The following is a 17,194-nucleotide window of genomic DNA, read 5'->3' as shown; positions in this document are numbered from 1 at the left end:
AAAGAAAAATTCATAACAAAAATATTATAAATTAAGTGCACTATGTAAGCTATTTTTTTTAAAAAACTGACCTAATCTAGAAAAAAGAAAAAGCATCTTATATCCATTATACACCGGTACTTAATTGCTTGTGAACCCTTGGTTCATTATGTATTTTCAATGTGACCACTAGCGCTAAATAAATATATTGGAATCTTGGCTTACAGAAGGCATTAGTTTAATCAAAAACATGTGCTGTTCAACATGGGTTCACATGGGTTCACATGGCCAGTTTGTAAGATAATTGCAGAAAAAGCAATTTTCAGCTTCCAGGTGCTTAATTACACACTGGCTTGTGTGGGGAAAATGAGTCCACTTGACAGCACTCTAAAAGTCTTGTAGGACCAGGTTACAACAATGATATCTGAGCATGATGCTTAAAAGCAATTTACATATTAATATAATGAATGATGAGCTGAAACTCCCTGATTCAAATTCCAGCTGAGCCACAAACTCAGTGGTGGCTACTCTCAGCCACTGTCTCCTCTTTGCTACTGGTTTAACTGAAACCTTCACCCCCTTCATAAGTTACCCATGTGAACAGATCTCCATGGACAGAAGAGTTGATCAAATACAGTAATCACACACAGAAGCTTAAGTGCATAGAGTCCCGCCTTTAGCAACATTGAAAACAAGAGAGGTGTGAAAAAATGGTCTACTTGGATTAAAGAGTAACATTCCATAAGTTTCTTATTGTGTGACCTGTGGACATACAGTATGACTATGATCCTCTGTGTATTTGGCAGCCATGTAAACAGACCCTCTGCATACTGACATACATGCATAAGCTCCCTCCACACATGAGGGAATCGCACCAGTGATTGTCAGAGATAGGCAGAGTAACTTGCAACTCACTAACATGGTTTCTGTGCTGGAGGTGGATAATGCAAGCTCTTCTATACATCACTTGATCAGGAGTGAGGAACCATAGAACTCAGGGCCAAATATGACTGTTCAGGTCTCTGTTCTGTCTGGCCTTGGTATTCTCCTCTTCCATCTCCAGGCCACACCTCTCACTGGCCTGGCTCTACATTTTGAACCCCGTGGAAAATATTGGAAAAGAGGAAGCATGGTGATAGCAGGTTCTGACAATGAGCAAGAAAATGCTTTCCTGATTGTGGAAAGGGCCAAATAGGGGCAGGATCGGCTTGTCACACCAATAACCCACAAGAGTCCCCCCTGAGATCCATCAGAACCAATCTCTTTCCAAAAGGAGAAGGACAAAGTGAAAACAAAATGGTGGCCTCCCTCTTTGCAGGAAACAGAAGACCATCTCATCCCATCCCTTTTAGTGGGAATGGCAACTCAACCGAATAGCAGCGATTTATATAAGTATTCTCCAGGAGATATTTCTCGTTGCCCTTGGAAAATCCTGAGCCCTCATGTTCCTAAACAGTCCATCCAATATCGAATTAGTTACTCCACTGAACATGAGTACAAATGGTTCCAAGCTAGAAGGCATTAAAATGATTCAAGTAATGTTGTCTAGAATATGAATGACTAATGGCCAATTTGGTTTCACCTTTCTGGAGAAGTAGGTAGGAAAAGGGTAATGGTACAAGTTTCTGTGTGGTCCAAAAAGCCTGGTCTGTACAGACAGAAAAGCTCACTGAAGACAAGTAGCCTCCTTCAATGGGCATCCCATGAAGAAAAACAGTGCTTAGCCTCTGCCCCTCAGGTCCTGCAATGCTATTGGCCTGGCCCTTAAATTCATGTGTTATGCAGATACCCTGCCTGACTCTCCATCACCGTCTGGTCCCACAGCCCTGGGAGTGACAGAAACCCAGGGAACCGGTATGGATGCCTCAAATCTCAAGGCAGGGATGTCCAGATCTGACAGCGCCTAGGGGTGTGGATATCTGGGATCCTGGTTCTCCTACTGCTTTGAGCAGACCCCAAGTTAGAGATCTGGGCAGCACTGGTTTTGTGTGTGTGTGTTTTAGTTAAAAAAGCAAGAGAGAGAAAAGGAACCTTAGCCATTCCAAAAGGTTTAGCAGCAGCTTTTTCATAAAACATTTGGAGAAATTTATTGCCCCCACCAAGCTAATGAACGGTCAAAAAAGAATTCTTTGAAATTTCTAGCACATCTCTACTTCTCGCATTCTTGCGGTCTCTGAAAGTTTTTGATTCATCTAATGGAATACTTGAAGGAACCAATACATTTCTGAGGAAAGCACCGAACTGCCTGCTGATCTCTAAAGTCAACAACAGAGGGCAACTGAAAACAATCCTAAGAGGTCTGCAACAGTTTATGGCATGGATTCCATAGGCACAGGTTTCCTTTGAAAGATTATAGAATGATAGAATTGTGACCTCAAAGGTCACTTTGTCCAACCCCCTGCAATGCAGGAGATGAGGCGATCTTAGAGAAGCTAATCTATATATGGAAGCAGAAATCAAAATTAAGTTAAAATATTTCTCAGAAAATACATTGCAACCTAACAGAAGTTGGCCAGGAAAAAGACCATACACAACTAAGACTATTTTACAATGCTGTAATATTAGGGATTTGAAGACAGACTTTTTCCTCTTTACTTAACCACTGAATGCAACAATGCATTCTAATCATGGACATGCACAATGCTCCAGGGTTTCTCTTTAATTTAAAGGCCTCTTGCACACAACTGAGGACAAGCTGTCTCAGATACCTTGCAATTTCCCACAGTTCACATGGCTTATTTATGTGCATATTCCATATCTTTCTAACTTCCATTGCCCTGGGCTAAACATAATTAAACACACAAGGAGGGGGCATAAACAAAAATGGATTTGGTTGGGGAAATTGGTCGCATCACTAATGTGTTGGTTGTGTTCTCACAAAATACACCTGCTTCTCTGATTCATCATATAAACAAGAGTTACTGGAGGAGACTAACCCTTTCCAGATCATCAGCAAACTAAGAATGAGCAGCATATTTGAGTTTTGTGTCCGTTTCACATACACCCAATCAGAGCGCATTTCCCTTTTTGTGGGTTTTTAAAAAATGCACTAAAATGCATTTAAACTGTATGCATTTTGCACACATTTTGTAAATATTTCCCTAAAAACACATCTCTGTATGTTTTCCAATGCATTTCCACCTAAAATATTCATTTTGTTTGCACTTTGCATCATAACTTTGGAGATGTACACTCAACCCCATAGTCAATATATATATACCGTATTTTTCGCTCTATAAGACGCACCAGACCACAAGACGCACCTAGTTTTTGGAGGAGGAAAACAAGAAAAAAAATATTCGGAATCTCAGAAGCCAGAACAGCAAGAGGGATCGCTGCGCAGCAAAAGCAGCAATCCCTCTTGCTGTTCTGGCTTCTGGGATAGCTGCGCAGCCTGCATTCGCTCCATAAGACGCACACACATTTCCCCTTACTTTTTAGAAGTGAAAAAGTGAGTCTTATAGAGCAAAAAGTACGGTATGTGTGTGTGTGTATATATATATATATATATATATATACACACTCACCATTTGGTGTTAACAACAATAACATCTGTGCTAATTGCAACATGAAGCGGCTAGGGAAGTAAAATACGTTAGCAAATTCAACAGTGCTTAGTTTGCTTTTGGTTGTTAGTTTGTTAATGCTGCTAATATTGTTCCGTGGATTATGAATGCTGTAATGCTTTGTGAATTTTATAATATGACTTTTCTTGTGGCTGTGCTGTTTAGCCTATTTCTTAAGTTGTTTTGTTAATAGTGCTTTATAGAAGATGTCTGTTTTACTGATGATTTGTAATTGTTTTACTGATGATTTGTTAATTATTTTATCATTTATGCTGTAACTGTGATGTTCTACTGTGCTATTATTTATTGTATGTAAGCTGCTTTGTGACTCATGTGGCTGAAAAGTGGCAAAGAAATATAATAAATGAAAGGAATGAAGAATTCCAAACTGTATTTTGTTACCACCAGTGCTGTTTCTGTTCTGCTGCAGTTCAGTTTTTGCCAAATACTATGCTGTTCATCTTACTGCCCGATATTTAATGAAGGTTGATTAACTTCCAAAACAATTTATGTAACTTGCATTCATTTCAATGTTTAAAAAAATGTGGAAATGATTTAAAATAAAGTAACTAATTATGTATTGTTTCTGGACAATGATGTGAACAAATTGATTTCTGTTCCTGACCGCAGATGAACACATGAACTGCAGCTTCCTTCTCCAATTTTGTCAGAATTCTCTGACATTCACAGATATGGCGAACAAGGATACATCATGCCATGGTCTCTTTGCAGATATTTTTCTACCACAGATGTGCTGCATCTCTTTCTGTAGTATAGCCATACATGGTGGTACTCTGCTTCTTTTCAAATGGAAATATCCGGTATAACACTAGCCTGTGTGTGCATAAGAAAGCAGAGAGGAACCTGACTTTGTGTTCTACTTCTCTTCTGATTTTCTTCTTTTCTTTTTCTTTTTTACTGTAGCACTATCGAATCTTAACTGTGCAAGCACCAGTAGCTAAAGAGGAAACATTTCACTTTATGACACTTACTTGGAGTGTTGAGCAGACGTGACTTTTTGCAGTGGTAAGCTGTCTCCTGTTCACAGTATTCGGCACTATTTATCATGGCCTCCAGCTGCTCCATGCTGCTGTTGTAGTTGAAGCTCATGGCATATGGTTTCTCTGGATCTGCCCCGCGGACTCGAGTCAGCTCAGTATTGTTGTGCTGGACTACAGTCCAGATCTTATCTTCTGTTAAGTGAAACAAAATGAGGGAAAGATGAGAAAAGAGGGAAAAGTCAACAACAGCATCTGGTGCATTTCCCTATAGATACTGGAGAGTGTGTGTGTGTGTGTGTGTGTGTGTGTGTGTGTGTATTCCAAAAAGGGTACTTTTAAACAATGAGACCTATACCAAACTGGTGCTGAGGACAATGTAGGCTTCAACTGCTACCATAAGCGAGACAGATGCAATTCTGATCTTTTCCAATTATGGCTAAGAAGCAGGTACAGCAACAATCCTCCCTAGAATTTGGTTTCCTGGCGTTACTTGCAAAATTCCCAGTCTTCACACTTTCTGAGTCAACATGGGTCAACAAAGCACATGAGTTGTTTATCCATCCAGATAAGTGATATCACTGGACTAAAGATAGTACTGTTGTCTGGGCACCAGCACTGCAGTCCTCCAAAATGACAGAACTCTCAAAACTGCTAGATACTAAGGCAGATTCTCTGCTATTAAGTGCTGACCTTGAAGAAACATGCCTGATGGAGAGGCAAAATTGGCCTTCTATTTTAGTGCAGTGTAAAGCCGATAGCCCTTTCTTTTATTTTAAGCATAAAACAGAACTGATTTAGCTACTTTTTAGCTACCAGCTTCTTGAATAGGGTAAAAGGAAACTTTTTAAAAAGGCTCTGCAACAAAGTATTGTGCCTTTCCTTACAACTAAGGAAAGAGAAGGAAAACAACTGTGCAGAGATGGCCAGCAATTAAATTTGCTACAGGGTTGAGCTTTGAGCTATTCTGGAGACCAAAGGTTAGTCACAAACACCATCCAAACACACCAAACTCCTGTGCTTTAATAGCTAGCACATTATCAAATAATGAAACCAACACATGCTTATCTTGCGGGGAGGACAGAAAACAGGAAGGGATGGAGACATTGCAGAAAATACACCTCTTTCTCTATATAAACCATGCTTTTCAGTGCAAACGAGGAAATAAGAACATAAGAAGAACCATGCTAGATCAAATCAAAGGGCTATTTACAGTAGCATCCTGTTTCACACAATGGCAAACCATTATGGCTATGGAAGTCTGGAACTGGAGATGAACTCAATAGTCTTTTCCTGTTCATGTTTGCCAGCAATTGGCATCTTGCCTCTATCTGGAAGTTCCATATCACCATCATCACCAGCAGTTATTGATGGCATTATCCTCCATGAATTTGTCTATCCCCACTTAAAAACCACCTAAGATACACTTTATAAAACTATCTAAGATGCACCCCCCCACTGTTTAGATTTTTGTTTTTAAACAGCAAGAAAATATTGGTGTGAGGCAGCTCCCAGGGCGGCCGTGACAGGGAAGAGCTTACCTTCCTTCTCCCTCCCTTTGGTGCTGCTTCTGGCCAAGCAGCAGCCAGCCTCCAATTCAATCATCTCATCATAAAAGTGATAGAAGACTTTACAGCTGTGACACTTTTATCCTATACACCCTTTAAAGACTTACCATGCTGTTGACTGCATAGATGCATGGATACCACTCTCCTTGATCTGCACCTTGTGAATGTTCACTAGTTATGGTTGCTTCCTACTGTTACTATTACAGCTGCATTAGGCTCACTCCCCGTGAGATCTGAATTCTGATGTAGAAAGCCTTCTTTCTAACCTTCTGCCTCCCCCAACCCAATTAGGTCTTTTTTGGCAGTGGCAAATTTAGTACAAGTTGCACATTACAGGTTTAGAACGAAAAAGCTGGCCTGATGGTTGCCAGTATTTTTCTATAATTGGGTTCTGTAGTGCTTTGAAAGGGGATGAAGGAGGGGAGGCGAAGCAAATGCACGCTAACTTTTAAAAGGAGTTTGCTAATCCACTAAAGTGCCTCTGACAACACACTGCATTTTAGCAGTGGGAGTTGCAGCTTGCTGTGCCACTTGAAAGACTCTTGCTGAGCCTTCCCTCTTTAAGCCACAGAGATTTGCCACCCTGCGTGTCACTAAAACTGCTCATAAAAAGTTTTGTTTAAGAAAGGGAAAACAAAACAACCCACAGTAAATCACACGGATAACATGCTAACTCTGGATGAAATGGATCTGCTGATGGGTACAAATTATCATTCTCTTTCACTCCCAAAAGAGATGCTCCCCCCCCTCCCCACGGGCTCATGTGCTGCGTGCACTTAACGAAAAATGTGTTTGGAACTGCAGCCTATGTTTTATACAATTGTCTAAAATATAAAGAGAATCTTGCTGTGAAAAAAAAGGAGAAGATAGACAGAAAGGGAGGAAGGGAAAGAGTGCTTTTTAAATGGGCTGGTTTCACAGAAGTCCAAAGAAAAAGACATGGAATAATATACCAAAAGAAACAAGGAGGAAATGGAGTGGGAGTATCAGAGGGTGGTGGTTTTGGTTTGGTTTTTTGAGGAGGGTTCTGTAATCATAATGTGCCTTCCTTCCAACAGACTGTCTCAACTAGAAACTGGCTACAACTTTCACAAAACAAAAGTTAACCCTGTGCTGGACTGGCTGGACTAGACGGGGAGCATTCACTAAAAGCACAGTGGATGGGATTGAACCAATGAATCTCATCAGCAGAAGCCTCAAAGGCTTCTGCTTGTGGATTGGGGTTTTTCTCCCCTCCCCCTCCCTCGTGCCTCCTGAAATTGGCTTGGGGTGGAGTGGGATTGGGAGAACCCCTGGAACAGTGTACAGAGAGAGGAAGGTGGATCATTCTGACTGGCAAGCACTCCAAATGCAAGGCATTACCAGCTCTGGAGGAAAGATAACAGCTAAGGCTCTGGAAGTGAGGAAGTCAGGACACAGCAACAAAATGAAATATGCACTGGGTTGGGGAACCAGTGTGAGGGCAGAGAAGGGGGGGAGTACATTGTGGAGCCTTGCAAAATTTAAGGCATTAAGGAATTCTATGATGCAGCATGTGAACACACACAGAGAGAGCACAACTGCTTGATAAAAATGTAGGTGCTTTTGAACATTTGTTGTCACTGTTCACATGCGAAATTTGGTTGGTGTGTGAAAGTGTAGCATTGTAGCAACTCAAAGGACTGCAACCTCCTCTGTCTGCTTGGAGATGTAATCCCCGATCTCAGCAGTGGTAGAGTACTTCTTTGCAAAGGAATTAATTGGCTATTATGGGACTGCAGGTGCTGCCTCAGTTGAATTGCATGCTTCCTTGCATTGTACCTCTGCTTCAGAAATAATTGTGGAAAGGGCCCAGCCGGACAGGCTGCGATTCGTAGACTATGTAAACAGGCCTTGCTCGCTTTCCTCATTGCAACACAGAATAACATTAACACATCCATGTCCTATTTTCCACCTCTCTCCATTGACTTTAATTAATTAGGTCTCCCTGGAATTGTATGTGTGTGGAGTGAATGAGGAAACAGTTCTCCCACAAGCTCTCCCTTCATCTCCCTCCCAACACACACAGCTTTATTATTTCATTACACTCTTGGATAAGTTTCAGACCAAGCTGAGGTAGAGCAGCTGAAGGACAACTAATGTTCATTGCATTACATTAACCTGGAAAAAAGTTAATTTAAGGCAGCAAAAGCCAAATATCCTAAGAGCTTGTTAAATTGTTTTGCAATGTATAAGTGACAATGCTTCACTTCCAAGCTAATTCTGCAGCCCTATAACTTAGCAGCCATTTAATGGCTCCATTTATAAAACAGTTGCGGTGGGCAGACACCTCTGAGGGATAGTTTTAGAAGTTAGGGCTGGGGAAGAAATTCAATTTCATTCATGTTTTGAACTTAAAGGTAAAGGTAAAGGACCCCTGGCAGTTAAGTCCAGTCACAAATGACTCTGGGGTTGCGGCGCTCATCTCGCTTTACTGGCCGAGGGAGCGAGTGTTTGTCCGCAGACGGTTTTTCCGGGTCATGTGGCCAGCATGACTAAGCCGCTTCTGGAGAAACCAATTCTCTTTAAATTCTTTAATTGCAATGCTTCAGCAGCCAACCACTTTTATCTTATTTTTTAGGGAACACATGGATTGTTTATTCCTTTATTGTTAATTGAGCCTTACGCTGCCTGCTCAGAAGTAAGCCCCATTGTTTTCAATAGAGTTTGCTCCCAGGTAATTGGGTATAGACTGTGCAGCCTTACACTGCAATCCTAAACATTTTTACTCAGAAGTAAGTCCCACTGAGTTCAATAGGATTTACTCTTTGATATATTCCTGACCATTCTCACATTATTGTTATTTTTATTATTGTGATTATTTCCCGCCTTCTTTCCTGACAGGGACTCAAAGTTTAATTGGTTCAAGGTGACAGATGTATATGCGCAAATGTGTGAGTTGAGAGCAAACACTGAAGAAGCTTCCTGATTTTGAACAGAATATCCCTTTTTTCATCTGAGAAATGTTGAATGCTTTGGTGATGCTCTTCAGATGCAGCTGGACAGCAGCTCTCATAAGCGGCAGGCAGAATGGGCACTAGTTAGAAATGACAGGAGTTGTAGTCCTAAGAAATCTGGCATCATGTTGCTGCATCATGTGTTGCCAGGGGACGGGACAGAACAATTCCTCTCTTTTTTGTGCCTTTCCTAATTTTTCCTTCGCTCTTCAAGCTGATGAGGCCTCTCTTTCCCCTCCATTCTGTACTCAGCGTGGGATAGGATAACCAGCATTTGCAAGGAGCTAGCTGCTTTCTGCATTCTAGGCACATATGGTGTGTGCTCAAATGCTGTCTTTTTAAAAACATGAGAACTGCTCTCATGAATAAATTTGCATAGCCCAAGACTGCAGAGAGACACAATCGGGGAGCAAATAATAAATACTATCAAGCTGCCAGTACCAGGGTGTCGCCTAAAAACAAGCAAAAGTTTCCAGAAAACTCAGAGAGGTCTAAGAATCCGGCCTGGATTCTTGAATCTATATTTAGCTCAGTGAGCAGAAGGTGCTTCTACAAGCATAAAGCAGGTTAAAAAAAGATAGTCTGTACAGTTTTATTTAGATGGCAAGATATAGCAAGAACAACAACAAACACACACCAAAAATTATTCTTTCTCATGAGCTTAAGACACTTGATTATCGCCAAATTGATCTTGGTGAGTAGCTTGCAAAGATTCAGCTAGACTAGTAAAGAAAAAGTGATTCACATATATGTGATACAACATCGTGCCACCAGACGGCGATGGAGAGTCCTGTTTTTCTCTACCTGTTTTCCCTGTTTAAATTTACAACGCTTTGAACTGAAACGCCCAAGTTTCTACTGGTCTTGGGTTCAGGACAATCTCAAAGATTAGAGATGCCATTGTTCCAAAATTAAGCCTGCAAATAATCTACATAAGGGATGGGGAACCTATAGACTTCCTGATCAATGGCTATGCTGGCTGGGACTGATGAGAGCTGTAGTTGCTGTTGCATTGTGTGGGTCACATAATTCCCATCCCCTACAATGCTTTCCAAAACTTCTACCGGAATCAACCTTACCAGGGGCTGGAATAAGTCGTGAATGCCTTACACAGCTGCTCCTGCCAGGGGCAAAACTAGGCTTTATTTCACCCAGGTCAAAGACCCAGTTTGGCACCCCTCCCCCCCACATTTGTGTACACACACACACACACACACACACACAGGGTGCAAACCTCAATGGCGCCCCTCTGGAGGCTTCACCCAGGCAAAAAAATCCTGTAGCTCTGACTCTGACTGTTGGGCACAATAGCTGTGGAGCCTCTTTGCGCAGGGCCAGTGTTTCCTGGCCTGCCGGTGATGGGACAAATTCCTGAATTGCAGAGAATTGGACTAGTCAACCCTTGGGGTTACTTCCGACTCTGAAATTCTATGATAAATTAGATTACAGAAGAAACTCAAGGCCGACTAGAGAATGAATGCCCCACCTCTTAGAATATAATCACTTTGAAGGTGTAAGTCAAAGTAATTTATCTCTGGGCAGCCAAGTGATTGCTTCTTTTACATGTGACAATATTTCTAGAACAGAGACTCTAAAATGTAGGGCAGGCCCTCATTTGGGTGGCATGAAAAAGCTGAAAGGGAGGGGCACATCTCATGGAAGAACAGCCCAGGCAAGATACATGGGCGCATTTAATACCCTCAAGAAAAGGATTATAATTTATTCCCACTGGATTTGTGGAAGTGACTGCTCTCTCATTTTTTTCCATCTTTGTCATGAACTGCTACTTGGTTCTATTATGTTTTCCATGTGCATTAGTTCAGGATGTCTCGTTCTATTCTAATTTCCCATGCCCAAGTTGAATGAATACTCCAGTTTACAGAATTTTGAAGAGATGTAGGTTGCATACACATGGTTGTATTCAATGCTTTTTGCATACATTGCGGTGTGGACTCGGTGGCTGGGGGTGCTAGCAGGCAGATTGAGTCTAGAAGGGTGAAAAAGTTCAAATGCTACGCTGACAAAATTGGTAAAGCAGGGAATCCACTTTGCTCTTGGCAGGACAATCTATGCCCAAAAAAACCAAATTCATGAGGATATAACCTCCCAAAACTGTAGGTATGAGAAGAGGAAAAAGAAATAGAAGAACACACCAAATAATATCTATATATATGAGTGCTTACATATTCTCTAAAACAGGAAGATACCTTAAATCTTTCCACGATTCCATCATGTTCTGAATAGCCTGCATTGACTCTGACAGCATATAAATTAAACCAGGCAAAAAATAAGAGAATTTTGTCCCACCCAACCGCAGAAGTTCCCATCTAGTTCTCATTTTTTATTTGTCTAGTTTGAAATATCCCTATGGAGAATGATTTGCTCCTGGAAACAAAATCATTTTCCTGTGATTTAGGATGTTTGTCACTGAACAAGATTATTCAGACTGATTAAATTTCAAACAAGCCAAACATATGGTAAGTACTACAGGAGCAAGAGGGAAAAGTGCTCTGTGAGCTGATGCAGCACATTTGTTCCATGGTGCCTAGCAATGCTGCCCAGGTCTTCTCCTTAAAGAGGTTTGTGACTGGGCATACAGAAAACACTCTGATGTGGTAATGAGCTGCCAGCTACAAAATCAAGGTACGGTGGAGAAAGTATGGGAGTGCAGAGAGATGGGGGGGGGAGACCAGAACCTCATCATGTCAGCTTCAGTTTTCTGAAATTACTCACTTTCCCCGTGTAGCTTAGGTGTGGTTACGTAAGACAGATGTTGTACTAGAAGCAGGAAAACCTGGGTTCAAATCCTCGTTCAGTCCTGTAGCTCACTAGGCAACCTTGGTCTAGTCATTGTCTCTCAGCATGACTTCCTATCTCACAAGTTTGTTGAGAACTATGTATGCCATTGTTGCAAGTCTTTTTCCACCTGGTCTGGGAGGACGGAGCTCTGACTGACTCCAGCTACAAAGGCTGGAACAGACTCTTGGGCTGGGGGTGCGTTATTGGGGAAGGTGTTGTTGCTGCTATTGTTTTTGTATATTTATTTTAGATTTTGTTATGATTTATGCGGAAATTGTTCAGTTTGGTTGCGTATTTTTATTTGTTGTTTATTTGTGCATGTGTGTTGAGATATATATATATATATATATATATATATATATATATATATACTCCTGATGTGAATGTATCTAGAGGAAGGGTAATAAAAAATAGTCATTTGTATATATTTCTCCCAAATCATAGTTGACAGTGCCACTCACTTGACCTCTAGTTGGTTGTATCACTGCTGCCTTCTGGGAGGTACAGGGACAGGGGTGAGGGGCAAGCGAGATCAGCATGGTGGAAACCAGTGCTTCTGCCAGTGTTTGTATTATATCAGCCTCCACACTCCTTCCCTCCCTGCATCACTCAGTAAACAGCAGCAGTGAGGCAACCAACCAGGGTCAGGTGAGCAGCAGTGCCCCTCCATGCTGTCCACTATGGCTCTCAAACCAGTACTTCAAGCAGGAAACTCTCCAGATAGAGAGTTACATTCTGTTGGTTCGTTTATTTCCAGCACACAGCCTACATATTACATTGGTGAGTAAGAACATGAAAGGATGTATTGTCTTATATACAGAGGCTGGCAGAGGAGGATTCCTTAATGCACTGAACTTCTGTACCAGGATCGGGAGCTTTTGAGGGTTGGTGTTGGAGAGAGTGTTTCCACACCCCTATTTGGTCCCAAAACACTGTGGTGCAAAATTGCCCAAGTACATCTACTATTCATTATGTGCTGATGTTAACTTCTTTTGCTGAATAAGTCTGCTGCTCAAATTGCCAGGTAGGACAAAGAAATGTCATAGAAAGAACAAGCTGAATGACAGCAGAGTCCCTATTATTTGCCAGAATCCACTCCTTGATGAAACATATTGCTGACTCACATTGCATCTTTCTCAACAGCAGCCAAGTACTGCGTAAACTAAGATAGCATCTCAGCCTCTTCCTTTCGCCCTTTTCGTTCACTGTTGTTCATTCCACTTCATTCATTCTCCTTTAAACAGATAGCCCCTTTAAATGGGCCACTTGGGTAAATGAAATCCATGCAAATTCTGGGATGTGTGGTTTATATTAAAAAGGTCCGGAGACCTCCCCCCTTTGTCTATCAGCCTTCACCAATATAGTGCCCTCCAGCTGTTTAGGATGGCAAATTCCATCAGCTCCAGATGGCAAAGCTGTGAGGGCCGAGGCCGATGGGAGTTATCATCCAAGACTTCTGAAAGGCAACAGGAGGGTGAAGGCTGCTGGAGATGGAATATGTGCTCTTCTTGTGTCCCTAAATGGTAAATTTAGCCTTGTTGTTGTTTAGTCGTTTAGTTGTGTCCGACTCTGCGTGACCCCATGGACCAGAGCACGCCAGGCACTCCTGTCTTCCACTGCCTCCTGCAGTTTGGTCAAACTCATGCTGGTGGCTTCGAGAACACTGTCCAACCATCTCGTCCTCTGTCGTCCCTTTCTCCTTGTGCCCTCCATCTTTCCCAACATCAGGGTCTTTTCCAGGGAGTCTTCTCTTCTCATGAGGTGGCCAAAGTATTGGAGCCTCAGCTTCACTGTCCTTCCAGTGAGCACTCAGGGCTGATTTCCTTAAAAATGGAGAGGTTTGATCTTCTTGCAGTCCATGGGACTCTCAAGAGTCTCCTCCAACACCATAATTCAAATTTAGCCTTACCAGATACAGTAATCTTTACTGGATTCATACCCAGTGGGAATTTAAGCACTGTTCTGATCATACATGATTCCACCTGGGACACACCTGTGCACAGCATTCACAAGGCCCATTCATTTTATTGACCAGCTTTGATGTTTCACACACAACTATTTTATGTGGATTATTTCTGCCTTCCTTGGAAAATAAGGAAAAGAGGACCACCATTGGCACTACAGTCCACTAAATAGAAAGCTCACACCAAGCTGTGAAAGTAAGAGACCTCATAAGTCAGTTCTTATTCTCTTTATGGTAGTGGTACTCTCCAAACAGACTTTTTGATCACTGGCAGTTGCAAAAGAAAAAAGGATCCGCATTGCTCCCATTCTCAACTTTCTCAAAGACAACAACAACAACAAGGCTTTCAATAATGGATAAATACCTGGCCAAGTTAAAATTAAGCATTGATCTTGTCATACCAACTTCTAAGTGCTATTGATTTTTTGGCCTGGGGTCTGAGAGTATGACAAAACTGCAAGACTGGGAGAAACATAGCAGCAGAATGACTTTGGGTATTGTAACCAAATAGTTCAGACACTGAGGTTAAAACATAGTCCCCTTGGGGTGTGTGGAAGGTTCATTTTAAACATTCTTCAGTATATAGTAGCAGTTAACAAGCCAGTGCAAGACATGGAGTGAAGGGCTATAGATTTAGTACTAAGCCAAATTATCAGTAGCATCCCTGAAGTTCTAAACACAGAGGGAACAATCCATATCATATTAGGCTGACCCAAGGGTCTCTTCATATATTAATGCTTACCAACATTATTGTTTGCCTTGCTGCAACTGGATGTGTTTGCTTTCTATTCAATTGTCTATTACACATTTTTGGGATACAAGTGAATGGCTCATTCCAGCCCACTCCATCTGTGAAGGGGCCTTCAGAGAAGACAACAGAGATCTGTATTCTCTACCTCACCACAGTCCCTTGGTCCTCAAGCACGAGGCCATTACAAGATATGAATGGTCATGTGTGCTTCCCATATCCTGCCCTGCCCTTTCCCTCTGCTCCATTAAGGAATGCAGGCTTGCATTCTTTGACTGAGCACAAGGAAGAATGGACAGCAATATGAGATGTGAGCACTCTGCACCTCCACATAATTGGCTGAAATGCACCATGTGCACAATCTGCTAGGAAAGGGAGGGAGAACAGGGCTCTACTTTACCCTAGGGGAATCCCTTCCAGCTGTTGTGCATGTATGCATGGGTTAAGAAATAAGTCTAGTGACCCTAACCTCTGCTAAAAAAAATTGGGTTAGAGGTTTTATTGTGTGTCTCAATTTTCTCCCTCCCTAAACTGCACCTTGAATCTAGGGGAAAAGAAAAAATAGGAAGTAGGGAGGAAAAGAGACTAGAAAGAAAACAAGGGAAAGAAGGTATGATAATCTCTTACCACATATTTTCCTTACAAGTGAAACTATAAACAAACCTTTTACCACACCTTTAAGACAAGTAAGACTGAGTAAGTTGTGCTTACAATTCTGTGTGCAAAGTTTGGTACAACAAATCCAGACAACATCTGAAGCTCATTACAGAAGACAAAAGACCTAAAACTGCACTTTGCTTATGACAACTCTTTCACACACACACACACACACACACACACACACACACACACTTGAAGCTCCTTCAGACTCTGTTGATTCAAAGATTTCCCTCTGTTTCCCTCTTCCAGCTCATTTACACCAACAACAATCAAATATGCAAGAAATTTTAGCCACATATTTTATAACGAAAATATTATGACCAGTGCTAAATGCAGATGAGATGATGTGATGTTCTTACCAGTTATATTACAGTAGACTAAAAGCGGTGGAAGTGGACCACTTGCATCAGAATCGATGTGGAAGAAACCAGATGTTTTCCCTTGGTGCCGATAGGCTTCACATGACTTCTCATAAATAGCTGAAAGGAAGAGAAATAGATATTTGCAGTATACACATCAAAATAATAGCTCAGGTAGTTTGGGACAATTTAGTGCTGTGCAGCAACTGCCTATCTCACTGCATGGCGGCTGCAACTATGCAGGGAGCTGGTTATCTGTAGTGGAAGCCTAAGGAGTAAAGCTGACCTGACTGTACTCAGATTCACTGTGAATCAGCTAGCAAGGGTATGGCAACTACATGCCCATTCAGTATACAAATCTGTCTTCATACACAGAAGTGGCTGTCACACAGTGAGATTATAAGCAACCACCAAGCATTTCTGTGCCATTTTAAACTACCCACAGATTGTCCTGTTTAAGTGGAAGCAAACTCAACAGTCTTTAATTGGGCTCTGTTTGCTGGAGATCTTCAGTAGGAATGCAGCCCTCACAGAGAAACTGGCTGTGTTGTTTTCTTTCATTAAATCAAGATGCTATCATTCAAGAGCAGTCAATTTTTCTCACATATAATAATCCTGAAGATGGTGCTAGAATTTGAAAAGGGAGAGGGATGAGGAGAAACTGTTAGGAAACAAGTAGGAGTCAACTAAGGCTTCAATCCTATACCAATTTAATTCAATTTGGGTTGCCATGTTTCAAAAAGTGAAGTTGTTGAGCTTTTTTTGCAAGATCTCCCTCCAAAATTAAGTCACCAAAAACTCAACACTTCCAGGAATTCCCCCCCCAAAAAAAAAAACATTTTTGCCAATCTTCAGAAATTCCACCCGGACGCTATTTCTGATGGGCAAATCCCAGAAATGTCTGGGAAATTCTGGACTTACTCCTGAGTAGAGATTATTTAGATTACATTGTAAATAATGGTTAAAGGGATAAAGTCCTTGAGTACAAGCTAAAAGTGATGGACTGTAAACTGGTATATACTGGAATATTGATGTATTTCCTTTTGCTGATCCATGGATTCTGTGCATTGTCTCCTTTCCCCAATCCAAAATTCCAACTCTGCCTACATATATTATATACATATGTCCCTTGATTCCACATAACTAAGATGAAATCAGTTGTTATCCTTACTATATTAATTTGAGTTCATTAGCCATAATAGCATGCTTCCTATATTTCCCCCTAGTTAAATGCTAAAATGCACATACTGCCACACATAGCGAATTGATCAAGATGTTTTCCTTCCATAGGAGATGAAAATATTTTGGAAACATCTTGCAAGAATGAAAGCAAACACAGATGCTTGCCCTCTTGTAATAAAAAAATAAAAGCTTATTGGTGCTAATTACGACATATAACATTTGCATTGGGGGTCATTATTGGATGTTTCAATGTCAAATTTCTTCTCTGCAATTTTCCACATTTCACATCCAACACTCATACTAGAACTTTGTGTAGAAGTTGCATGCTAGCACAGATTATGAGAGGCTAGGGGGACCTCATAAGATTCCCATTTATTTTGCTCCTGGCTCCAAAAAT

At 41.4% G+C, this 17,194-nt stretch overlaps 1 protein-coding gene across 2 annotated transcripts in view; it reads right to left on the bottom strand.

Annotated features, from left to right (window-relative positions):
- CNTNAP5 (contactin associated protein family member 5) overlaps positions 1 to 17,194 on the bottom strand; it is a 311,049-nt gene that overhangs the window by 97,523 nt on the left and 196,332 nt on the right. For both annotated transcript variants that reach the window (XM_083584551.1, XM_083584552.1), the window contains 2 exons: positions 15,616 to 15,735; positions 4,538 to 4,738 (listed from right to left, as the gene is read on the bottom strand). In XM_083584551.1, the coding sequence (XP_083440677.1) occupies positions 4,538 to 4,738; positions 15,616 to 15,735 (321 nt within the window). The remainder of the gene's footprint in view (positions 1 to 4,537; positions 4,739 to 15,615; positions 15,736 to 17,194) is intronic.

The sequence above is a fragment of the Podarcis filfolensis genome, assembly GCF_964270895.1.
Source record: "Podarcis filfolensis genome assembly, chromosome: 1".
Classification (NCBI taxonomy): Eukaryota; Metazoa; Chordata; class Lepidosauria; order Squamata; family Lacertidae; genus Podarcis; species Podarcis filfolensis.
This window is presented reverse-complemented; position numbering and strand designations above follow the sequence as displayed.